Source organism: Scomber scombrus, chromosome 16 (assembly GCF_963691925.1).
Source record: "Scomber scombrus chromosome 16, fScoSco1.1, whole genome shotgun sequence".
In the NCBI taxonomy this organism is placed as follows: Eukaryota; Metazoa; Chordata; class Actinopteri; order Scombriformes; family Scombridae; genus Scomber; species Scomber scombrus.
In genome coordinates, this window is record NC_084985.1 from 5,780,443 (window position 1) to 5,793,667 (window position 13,225).

The 13,225-nt window shown below is 39.8% G+C and overlaps 1 protein-coding gene across 1 annotated transcript; it reads left to right on the top strand.

Moving 5' to 3' along the window:
* Window positions 1–3,611: 3,611 nt before the first annotated feature.
* Window positions 3,612–12,819, top strand: LOC133995985 (tubulin beta chain-like). Its single transcript, XM_062435494.1, has 5 exons — window positions 3,612–3,746; window positions 9,375–9,483; window positions 10,401–10,511; window positions 11,149–11,393; window positions 12,007–12,819. The coding sequence occupies exons 1-5, from the start codon at window positions 3,690–3,692 to the stop codon at window positions 12,817–12,819; spliced, it is 1,335 nt and encodes a 444-aa protein (XP_062291478.1). The 5' UTR covers window positions 3,612–3,689.
* The last annotated feature ends 406 nt before the right edge of the window (window positions 12,820–13,225 follow it).

Genomic DNA, 13,225 nt, shown 5'->3' on the forward strand with positions numbered 1-13,225 from the left:
GGCTGATTCTCCCTCAAACTGAAAAAGAAAGGAGTTAATAGAGGAATATATCAAATTAGTCAGTAGCCAGTGACCCCTGGTGCCCTATGGATGGGGGCACTGTCATCCTGGAAGAGACCACTCCCGTCAGGATAGAAATGTTTCATCACACTTTACCCCTGTAGCCTACAGGTTACGAAGATGCACACCATATAACCACAATGTCTGCAGTTTAAATCCAACTGCAGATCTTTGTTGCATGTCAGCCCCCATCACTGTTTCCCTTCAATTCCTCTCATCTCTCCATTGTCCCTATAATACAAAGGGAATGCCCCCCCCCCCCCAAAAAAAAAAAAAAGATTTGTGCAGTAATATATTTGCTTTCTTTAAGAAGTGTGTACTTTACCGTTTTTGAGAAAATGAAAGGGAAATTTAGCTAAAATGACATGATCAAATTCATAACTGTCTCATATTTCAACTGTAATTAAAACTGTTTAAAAGGTTTGCTGAAATGTACGATGGAATCCTGTTCACAATGACTCTGACAGCGTTTATGTGACGTACGCCACACATGCACTCATCTACTCATCCAGAATAAGGTGAAGGATGACTCATCTGACCGTACCGCTGCTTGTATTGATTCTTACTCATATCTGATATGCTTACGTCTGTTTTCTGTTCAGATTTGTTCTTGCTTACGTCAGGTCTGCTCTTGTGAAGCCGTTTTGTAACTGACCAGTGCCTATGTCTACTACTGAGCTCTAAAATGTGCATTCAGCTTTGTAATAATTTATTGAAAGTGACATGTCTTACAAACAGGGTTTTAAATTGGTTTCTTGATTTCAGGCTGCCAACTCACACCTGGCCAGGGACAACAGATGGAGACTACACTTTCGGCTGATTCTGGCATATTTACAGAAATGTCCCTGACAAATAAACTAATATAATGAAATAAATAAAGTATCACCCGCATCTCAGACCAGTGCCTATGTTTTGGGGTTGTTTTATTTTGCACCACTGAGCTCTAAAATGTGCAATAATTTTTATAATGAGGGGTTTTGCACTGCAGCCCTGCCATAATAACCCTCTCGGAGTAATTGTTGACAGACTACTGTTGTTTAAACACAGTATGATCACATCCTGCATTGACATTTTCAGTCACCCGAGCAAGAGTTGCTCTTCTGTTTTTTCTTTACACATTGCACTCATGCACCAGCAAATGTCTGACCTTATCTACTGACGTTTTCCCCCAATAGATCTAACAGCAGATGATGTCACTTTTGCTACTGATCCCATTGAGACACCAACCAGTTGAACAGTGTCTGTGCCCCAGCAAAGAACCCTCTCCCAAAGTCACTTAAATATTTTCCCTCTTGCCATCTCAGAATAAACTGGGCCTGCTCAGTATTTTTTTTAAGCATGTCACAGAACATGATGGGGTTTTAATTTCCTTAATTTCACTATGCAGCGCACCTGCTTCTCCATCCATTTATTCCCTTATAATCTGTCACATGTCTGTAGCTGCACAGTGGTATGTAATCGTGCTACTATTCTTATTTTATGCCATTATTTTCCATCAATAAACAAGCCCCTTAAAATACCGTGCTGTAAAGGGGGAGGCATGAAGGGGATTGAGAGGGGGGGGGGGGGGGGGGGGTTGAAATGGGAACCTCAGAAAAGACAAGCCGAGCAGTAAATATCTAATTTACACCATTTGTGCCCAGTTAAATCAGCAAAAAGCACAATTTAAACATCTGCAAACCCCACACACCAGGGCGATAACATAGTAGTGAAAGGGGAACAAGGTGAATAACGTGATGAAATCGCTAGTGTTTAGCTGTTTACACTCAATACAATGTAACACAAACCGATTTAGTTTATAATCGAGACATGATGAAGACCGATGCGTTAAATATATACATAGTTGCGCACTTACCGGGTAGTGTATGAATGCTGTGCTTTAGGAAAGAAACAGATTTTTAAAAACGACAGGATAGTAGCAGTCTCTGTTAGCTATGATACTGTAATTTAATATCAGGTGGTTTATTCCCGTAGATGCAGGGTGGATGTGGTGCAGTGCAGCTCAGTGGCTCCTACTGAAGACGCCCCTGTATTTCACCGCCATCTAGCGGCCTGGTGGAGAACTGCAGGCACTGATCTCAGCTGGGGAGGGCGTGGAGGTTCAATATTTTCCTTCATGACAAACAAAAGGCTTTATCTCCGTCTAACATCTGTCTATGGGCTTAGTAATAGATTTAATAGCTAGACAGATTAATTCATTTCCCCCCACTGTCTCACTGACAATAGGACACATGTTAAAAAATATGCATTTAAGGTGAAATATTGTGAAAGTACTGTGTTACTCAATTTACTTTTTATTTCTACTTCACTACATTTCAACTTCAGCTTTATTTATATAGCACTTTAAACACAGCATAGTTGATCCAAAGTACAAAGTGCAGAGGAATAACACACAAAAACTAAAAACATAATAATATTTTTCGTTTTTAAAGAAATCAGAATTATGATAAAAATGAGGCTACAACAACATCAACAATAGACATGGTCATAGAGTACATAGTGACTGTCGGTCAGAGTTAAAAGCTGGGGAGTAGGAATATGTTTTTATGAGACTCTAATGGGGGGAGGAAGATAATTCCACAATTTTGGGGCAGCAATAGAGGCCATGTCTCTATTGCTATTTTAAATATACAGTATTTCAAAGGGAAATACTATTGTTTACTCCACTACATTTGCCTGCCAGCTACAGTTACTACTTTGGCCAACTTTGAAGATAATGAACACATACAATATATTGCATTGATGTAAAGTTAATTATATTAACCAAGAGTAGCTATGCGCAATATTTGAAATAAACTCAAAGTTAGAATACACCTCAATGCATCAGTATAAGTAATAATTTGCCTGCATTTTTTTACATTGTGCTTTTGGATATTTTACTTAAATTAAGGTTCTGAACTTCATTTTGCACATAGGCCTTTACAACATCAATAAGATACATCTAATAACAACGTTGAGTCCAGGAGGCTCATTCAAACACACAATCAATCGTGATCAATAAAGCCGAAAACTACATCAAGATCATAATACTTATGTACTTTTACTGTATTAATTTAATTACATCAGTCATAATACTTATGTACTTTTACTGTAATACTTTAACTACATCACTCATAATACATATGTACTTTTACTGTAATACTTTAACTACATCACTCATAAAACTTTTACTTATGTAGGATTTTTCATGCAGGACTTTCACTTGTAATGCAGTATTTTTATATCACTATAATGGTACTTTTACTCTATTTCTATTGTACTCAGTTCTTCATTGTTCTGTTTCAGGGTCTGCAGCCTCCAACAGGGCAGTGATGACAAAACCCGGCACTCCCTCTCTTCTTCCTGTCCTTGCTTTCGAGACATGGAAACCCCTTTGGATATAAAAAATCCTCCCTTTTCACCAATCAGCTCCGGGGTTGCAGCGTCCGCAACCAATCACTGGCGTGGACGGTGTGATGGCCGAATCCCAGCACTTGAGCCCCGCCTGTCGGAGGCTCAGCAGAGTTCACAGACTTCTGCGCTGCCTGCGTCTCGTCTGACAGTCTGTCTGTTATCAGTCAGTAGGTCATCAGAGCGGCTCCATCCCTGCTTTTCTTCACTTTAAACACTATAACTCACTGAAATCCATCATGAGGGAAATCGTGCACATCCAGGCCGGTCAGTGCGGTAACCAGATTGGTGCAAAGGTAAGAAAAAGTTACTATGAATTAACTTTTTTTTATTTGTTTATTTATTTGTTTGTTTGTTTGTTTGTTAATTGGCATTTCTTTCAATTTCTGTTTTCTGCTTGTTAAAATTTGCTTTTCATTCTTTTTCTGCAAGAGAGCTCTTTTTTATTGTGTTTTGACAGTTTAAGATAAATAAATGAATTAAATAATAAAGACAAAGCTCAGTATTTTTTTTATATTTTACAAAACAAAACACCTTCAGAGTTTTTCTTTTTTGCATGTTAATATATATAAGGACATAACTGGGACCAGAAACCATTCAGCCTATTGTTTGTTCTGCAGCTTGTGGAAAGATCCTCAGCTTTGTGGACTCTGTTATCGATTAATCTTTTCACTATCTTTCACTACTTCATGCTTATCACTGACATTTATATGAACTCCTTTCTTAAATTTCACATTTTGAGTTTAAAATAAAAAATATTGTCTATTATAAACACCAGATTCCTTCTTGACTTGAACAAAAGGTTAAGTAAATAGCCTCAATACACACAAAATAAAAAAAAGATGGTTTTCTTTTGCTTTGTTGGCACTGATTTCATCTGGTTTAGTATGAGCTGCCTTTCTGTTGTGTAATGCTTTACCCCACAGATAGATCAGTATAACATTTAAATGCCTTTTAACTGACAGATAAACGACTGATGTGATAATGAAATGGAAAATCTGACTTTGTCCTGTTGTAAAAGTAGAGGAGAAAATACATAAAAGTGCCATAAGATCAATACAGAGATAATAAGTCACTGTTCCAATATATTAACAATGTAATGGGTTAAAAAGAGTTACCACAAAGTAAAGTAAGGTCTACACAAACAAGTCTCTGTGGTATTTAAATGTTTTACAATAGATAAATGATAGGAAATTAAAGCTTTGACAAAACCGCTGCTAGTAACACTCTACAGTAATCTGACACTTGTATCTGAATACAGTAACAATTCACTCATTTGGGACTCTTGACAAAACACTGATTGAAGCTGCTGATCCATGATTAATGGCGCTGGCCAGACTTCAGCAGGCGCACTGAGCCAGCTGCTGTCTTGGCCGCCTGGTGGGCTGGCCTCTTTGTTACCGAGAAAAAGAGTGAGAAAAGAACAAGAGAAGGAGGGTGAAAAGAAAAAGAGAAATCTGCTGAGGCAGAGTAGAGGAACGCAACAGAAGGAGGGGAGGTGAGGGTGGAGGGGAGGCGAATGGGGGAGGAGGGGGGGGGGGGGGGGGAGATAACAAGTGGCTCAGTGTCTACTCTGAAAGCACAGATGAGGTCATTTAAATAGCTCGCTCTACAGTCAGTGTATCACATGCAAACGCCCCAGGCCCCTAAATCATCAGTGACCCTGAAAACCCTGTTTACACGTGGATACAGATTTGTTAAAGGGCTATTTTGGAAGCCGGTGTTTTTTGTTTTTATCTGCATCCAAATGTCCTGCGGTGTTTCTGCTCTTTATTTTCTTGGAGATTCAGTCAAACTGTGTAGGCTCTACTTCTTTTGTCTCTTTGGCTTGTTAATGCTAACCTTGTTAAAGCAAGGGGGTTATAAACAAAAAAAATTAATTATTTACTGTCTGCCAGAGACCGACCAGACATGTCAAGACCAGTAAGAGCTTTGATAAGCTGGATATAGGTGGACTATAAAGTGCAACAATTAATAAGTTTCACTGAATTTGGCAATTTTTAAACATTTCATAAACTAAACAATTCATTGAGAAAGTAAAATGCAAATTAATCAATAATGAAGTGAGTTGCAGCCCCTACTTTACATAATATATAAACATACATCAAGAGACATAAGACAATAGAGACATAATATAGGCCTACATACAGTATATTTGACCTGTCAGCTGGTTCGCCCCGGGGCTCCTAAAAGGACACCAACAGGCAAGGCAGCAACATATGGAGTGACTCAGACTCCACTGCTCCATGATCAGCAAAGACAAGTGTATTTACTGAGACTTAGCAAGGCTGAGGTCATCCTCATTTCACAATGGATTAAGTCTGCCTGCATTCACTCACTTACAGAGGTCCAACCAACACCCAGAGGAAGATTAAATAGTCTTCTACGGATTCAGCAGTCTTTAGCTTATTTCTTGCCTCAAGTAAAGTATGTGAGTCAGATTCATTTGTATTATCGTAGAGCATTAACGATTAGTTGATTAATTGACAGTAAGTATTAGGTTCCAGCTCAGTCAATGTGAATATTTGCTGGTTTCTTTAGTCTGTTATAGTAGTAAACTGAGTATTTTTGGGTTGTTTATTGTTGGTCGGGACTAATCAAGATATTTTAAGGTTACACCTTAGGTTTTGGGAATTGGTGGTCAACATTTTTAACCATTTTCTAACATTTTATAGACCAAACTAATCAATTAATTGAGAAAATAATAGACTGATTAGTTGGCTATGAAATTACTTGTTAGTTGCAGCCTTAGATTAGTTGATTAATCGATTATTTTGATGATCAGATAGTCAATTTAGACATTTTTAAGGAAACATGTCAAGCATTTGCTGATGGCAGCTTCTCATATGTCAGGATTTAAAGTTTTTCTGTGTCATATGTGAAAGTTAACTAAATATCTTTGACTTTAGGACTGTTGATCAGAGAAACCATGGGCTCTATGAAATTATAACGGGCATTTCTCACTGTTTTCTGACATGTAAAAAAAAAACCAACCAAAACATTAATCTGTAGATTAATTGACAACAAAATAAATCATGTGTTACAGCCAGTTTGCCGTAGTTTGTTTGGTTTACGAAAGTAAAGCGAACAGCTTGACTAAACTTATGAACTCGTTGCCCTGGTGATGCCAGGGAGGTGAATTAATGGACAGGCAAAGATAGTGAGGTGACAGTAATGAGGATTTAAACATGTGATTTTCTTGCCCACCCGTCTCTCGCTCTCTCTCTCTCCACACACATACCTCTCACACACACACACACATAAAAACACACTATCACACTCCCTGGCACAGATTAGGGTCAGTTGACTGAGCTGCTGTGACAGTTTGTGTTCGTGTCTTAACTGAGTTTGGCGTGTCTTAACTCAGCTCGTAGAAAGGAGGTCGACTGAATCCTCTGAGAAAGAGCGGTGACTCCCTGACTCTGAATGGAACGAGGAGTTTTCTGTACTTTCTGTGCTAGCTGCATGGATGGCATTATGACCAGTGTGTGTGTGTGTGTGTCTGCATCAGGCATGAGTGGGGATAACCAAAAAACTGAATCCTTCTTTCCCATAAAAATGCATGAAGAAGGATTTTCATGTCAAATCACAAACTTTTTCTTGAACAAAATTATATACTATTTGTGGGTTTAAAGCGTAGTGTAGCCTTAAAACATGGGGACAGAGTTGTGAGTGGAAAGTTGGTAGTTAAATGTAGTTGGTAGTTAAATGAAACTTCAGAACGTGCTTTCAGATGGATGTTTTAGTTTTATGTGCACTCTTCCTTGCTTCTTTTGCTGCACATTTATCCCAGTTTTACTCGTTGTAGTCTTGAGCCTTTGAAATCCTCTCTGATGTGCTCCCTGCTGAGCACAGTATGTATGAGATATTAGAATAAGCTTTATTTATTCAGCACATCTCAAAACCCATGTTACAAAATCATGTCATAAAATCCTCAGGTTTTTAAAAGGAAAACATAAAAAAATCTTTGTGTATGCATTTTAAGAAGAAATAAGACAACAAGAACATTAAAGCTCAAGTAAAATCAGGAAAAGCTCTCAGATTAAAAGTGTTTTAAGAAGAGACTTAAAGGAGATCACTGAGTTTCAGGGCCCTGAATGCAAACACTCTGTCGCCTTCAGTTTTCAGGTCGGCCTCTAACAGATAACAGACCTCTGCCCGAGGATCTTAAAGTCGGACCATCGTGTGTGGTACTAAGAAGTCAGAGATCTAGCAGGGAGAGAGACTATGAAGAGCTTTATAAAGTAATTAGTGAGATCTTAAAATCTATTCTAACACATACTGGGAACCAGACGCTAAAACGGGAGTGATGTGATCGAGCCTCTCGGTTCTGGTTAACAACCTGGCATAAAAGCAGAAGCACAACATCCTCATGGGACTCGCATATGATCAGGGCTGTGAAATGTGTGTGGTTTTCACAGAAATACTCACAACTGTGGCTAATTTGCAAATTCAGCAAAGGATTGACAACACATGTGGAAGCTATTTTTGGCTGCCTTGTCCTCATTCTAGCTATCAGCTGGATGAAAGATACAGCTTTGGATCAGAAAGAACCGATTTCTAGTTGTGACAGGTCGCTTAATGCTCGCACACACACATTATCTTACATCACATGATACAATGAGTGTGAAGTCAGGAAGTGCAGCTTGTAATCAACTCAAGTGAATTTTATTTATACAGTGCCAAATCACAACAGAAGTTGTCTCAGAGCACTTTTCACATAGAGCAGGACTAGACTGTACTCTTTAAAGAGATCCAACATTCCCCTATCAGCAAGCACTTGGAAACAGCGGCCAGGAAATAACTAAAACCTCAAGCAGAACCGGACTATCTGGCAATCTGCCTTGACTGGTCGGGTTGCGAGAGAAAGAGAGAGGAGCAGATAAGAGACACAAAGAAGCACAGCAACAACTATAATAACAATAACAGCAATACTAGTAATAGAGATATCACTAATAATAATAGCAGCAGTGGTCTGCAGCTGAAGGTCAACCTGCAAGATGAGAAAGCACAAAACTACAGGGAAGAGGCCAAGTTAGCAACATGCATTAATGGTGCATGAATGTGTACAGCTGGAGAGTGGAAGAGGAAGAGAGGAGCTCAGTGCATAATGGAAAGTTCCCCAGCAGTCCGGGCCCACATCAGCATAACTATGGGCTGGTCCAAGACAAGCCTGGGCCGGCACTAACTATAAGCTTTATCAAAAAGGACAGTTTTAAGCCTACTCTTAAATGTAGAGTAGAGTGTCTGCCTCCTAGACCAAGATTGTTCAACAGGAGAGGAGACTGATAACTACTTTTAGAGACTCTAGGAACCACAAGTAAACCTGCATTCTAGGAGTGCAATGTTCTAGTGGGAGTAATAAGGTACTACGAGCTCTTTAAGATATGATGGTGCCTGACTATTATGGGCTTTGTAGATGAGGAGAAGGATTTTAAACACTATTCAGCATAGAAGATGGAAAACAGACACCTTTCTTTCACACCACATTCGAAGAAACAAGCATCAGTCTCACAGAACATGTCAGTGCTGCTTTTAGGTGGTCTTGTGACTGCAAAAAGGTAATCAGATCAGCTTTTCTTCTTTCCCCCCTTACAGCTACGGCCTCAAGAAGCACACAAAGATACCTCTTTCTAAGGCTCGTTTCCAACTGTGACTCAAAAACATTACACAACATTTGATTGCGAATTAAAGCAGCAAATGACTGTTTCGGGTTTCAAACAAGTGAAATACTGTTTGGAATGAGAAGTAGACTTGAATATGGATGTTCAAAGATCTGGTTTTATCCGTTTTTAATAGGTAATTTAAAGAAAGGAGAGAAAACATAGTGTCTGACAAATTGATGTTTATCTATGTACAACTGTGTTCTCTACACAGTGTCTTTACTGATGTCTCTGTGTGTATTTTTGTGTTTGTGCGTGTAGTTCTGGGAGGTGATCAGCGACGAGCATGGCATCGACCCAACAGGAACCTACCACGGTGACAGCGACTTGCAGTTGGACAGGATCAGCGTGTATTACAACGAGGCCACTGGTGGGTAGAAACTGCTATAATACTGAGGTGTCTGTTTGAAAAAAGTGAGGTGTAATGTCCCCCTGTGGAGAAACTGGCTCATTACAGCGGCAATAAATAGGAAGTAGATACAAATGCAAAGATTGATGCAAGATTTAAAACAAGGATACAGTGTTGTTGTGCCAATTGGTGAGGTATGTGTGATGTGGACATGTGAGTTATCTACATGTCACAAAATGAGATTCATGATTCCTCCACAAAGAGCCACTAACAACACAATGTTATAAGGAGACTAGATTAGCTGAAGATATTCATGGTTAAAACAGCTGCTCTTGATGTATTTGAAAGCACTGTAGTAACTATAAGAGCAGTCTAAAAACTGTAGATTTATATTTTCTCAGCAAATAAATAAATTACAACCATAACTTTGGACTTTGTTGTCAATATTGTGTGATAGCACAGCCTCAAGAAAAGTTAACAAACGTAATTATTGAAAAAAATTATCTGAAAACATGATACGGTCCCTCAGTTTAGCCAAAAATATTGTTAATTTTATCATCAGAACATGTAACATGAAGTGGAGGTGATTCCTGCAGTTTTATAATCTTTGACTCCATCCAGTGGCCAAAACGAGGTACTACAGATAAACTCAGCTTTTCACACCACTAAACTGAAGCTGTGAATTTTTGAGGACTTTTTAAATACTTCCCGCAGCAACTGAACTGAAGATTTTTTTTTCTGTAAATAATTTAATAAAGATTACATGATGACAGATATTCTTAAGTAAGGCTAGAACTAACAATTATATTCATTGTTGACTAATGGTCAGATTATTCTCTCAACTAATCATTTAGTTCATGAGTTTTAATAGAATAGATAGTGAAAAATATGCATTTGAATTTAAAAAAAGTTTTTTGTGTATCTCTGTGTGTTTGCAGGTGGGAAGTATGTGCCCAGAGCCATCCTTGTGGATCTGGAACCAGGCACCATGGATTCAGTCCGCTCTGGACCCTTTGGACAAATCTTCAGACCCGACAACTTTGTATTTGGTAAGGACAAACTCTGCTGGAGGAAAGTCGTGATACTAAATCAGAGCTGGCTTTGCAGGAGATCAGAGGTGAGGGTCTGATACAGATCAGCAGTCATGGTACTTGTAGTTTAACACACTACCACAGGGCTTCACACTCCAACTGAAGATGAACTCTGGGTGTCCATATTCCCCTATTTTGTTGTTTTAGTCATGTTGTGTTCATTTCACAAATACAACTCAACTGACTGTATGACATGACACAGACAAGCTCTATCCTGCCATAAATTCCCAGTAGGAAACTCACTCACCTCACTTCTTGACTTTGACATAGTTGTGGAAACCTTCAAAACTGTTTGAAATGATCACTATTGACTTATTGTTATTCATGCACTTCAACAATAATCATCAACATGCAAAAAATGTTTTAACACAGATGTTTCAGTCTTAAAAACTTCATAATTTTTCTGAAAATAATGAAGCAGAAAATTGCCATCTGACCTCTTTCATGCTGTGAGGAACTGAGGCATCACATCATTAAGTAATACATCAGTAGTTCAGTGTATATCTCTACCCATACAAATCTACTGTTTTGCTGTTTTGTGAGTTTTATTATTCATTTGTCTAATTATAGTCTCACATGTGTACAACCCCTTCAGGTCAAAGTGGGGCTGGTAACAACTGGGCCAAAGGTCATTACACGGAGGGGGCAGAGCTGGTGGATTCGGTCCTGGATGTGGTGAGAAAAGAGGCTGAGAGCTGCGAGTGTCTGCAGGGTTTCCAGCTCACACACTCCCTTGGAGGAGGAACCGGATCTGGCATGGGCACCCTGCTCATCAGCAAGATCAGAGAGGAGTACCCCGATCGTATCATGAATACCTTCAGTGTGGTGCCTTCTCCTAAGGTAATGCATGGAAATATTGTGCTATAGTATACAGTAAAAATAGGATTTTATTTTTATCATTATTGATTTCTCCTTTAAGTTTTGATCAGAATAAAATATTAATACATTCCTTTAATGCTGCTCTACAGACATGATTTAATTAGAGGCAGCGTTTTCTGATAGTGATAGTAGATATACAGACAGGGAATGCAGAAAGAGAGAGGGAGAGGGAAGATGACATCCAGGAATCAAACTGGGGATGTCGCTATCATGTGGTATATGCCTTAACCACACAGATCAATGTTGATTTTAATGATAAAACATGTTCCAACCTGATTCTAGGTAATTTACCAGTTTAATACCAATAAGAGCAAACATCCATCAGAAAATGAAAATGTCTTATGAGCTTGCAGCACTCTGCTCGATCATTGAGCAGTGTTAAATAAATGTGGAAAGCTAGAAAACATTATGCAGTAAGCTAAAATAAACCTTGTCAGCAGCATTAACAAGCTCCTGCAGACTCTGAGGTCACTATGAACTATGAGGAAAGTAACTTATTGGCAGTATGTGTAAAATATGTAGAAACTACATCATCCATAACTATCTATGGTTCTTGTTCTCTCTCTGTTTTTAGGTATCGGACACAGTGGTTGAGCCATACAACGCCACGCTGTCAGTCCACCAGCTGGTAGAAAACACAGATGAGACATACTGCATTGACAATGAAGCTCTTTACGACATTTGCTTCCGTACTCTCAAACTCACCACACCCACCTACGGCGACCTCAACCACCTGGTCTCGGCCACCATGAGCGGCGTGACCACCTGTCTGCGTTTCCCCGGCCAGCTCAACGCAGATCTGAGGAAACTGGCTGTCAACATGGTGCCCTTCCCACGTCTCCACTTCTTCATGCCTGGCTTTGCCCCTCTGACCAGCAGAGGGAGCCAGCAGTACCGTGCCCTAACTGTGCCTGAGCTCACCCAGCAGGTGTTCGACGCCAAAAACATGATGGCTGCTTGCGACCCTCGCCACGGGCGCTACCTGACGGTGGCCGCCGTGTTCCGTGGCCGCATGTCCATGAAGGAGGTTGATGAGCAGATGCTGCACGTCCAGAACAAGAACAGCAGCTACTTCGTTGAATGGATCCCCAACAACGTGAAGACGGCTGTCTGTGACATCCCACCCCGTGGTCTGAAGATGGCCGTCACCTTCATTGGCAACAGCACAGCCATCCAGGAGCTGTTCAAACGTATCTCTGAGCAGTTCACTGCCATGTTCCGCCGCAAGGCTTTCCTCCACTGGTACACCGGCGAGGGCATGGACGAGATGGAGTTCACCGAGGCGGAGAGCAACATGAATGACCTGGTGTCAGAATACCAGCAGTACCAGGACGCCACGGCAGAGGAGGAGGGAGAGTTTGAGGAAGAAGTGGAAGAGGATGCCTAAGAAAGGAACAACAACAACAACAACAACAACAACAACAACAACAAAAGAAGAGAGAAAGAGAAGAAGTCATTGATCAAAAAAAGAAAAAAGAAATCTCACAAAAAAACAGAAAAGAAATAAAATGCTGTGATGTGAAATAAGGCAGGAAGGATGGAAAGGGCTGGGTAGGGAAGCGTTGGGAAGTGAATTGGTTAATGAAAGGATAGAAATGAGGGAAAAATGAATGTAGGCCGAGAAGTGAAAGAGAAGCGGGATGAGAAACAGGACGAAAATTTACCTGACCAAATTAATGTGCCATGGTTTACAGTTTAATGTGACGCCATGTAAGACTGGCCTCCCAAAATCTTTTTCTTGTAGCAAATGCACAAATCAGAAGCACTTCACTTCCATCAGTTAGAATTAACTT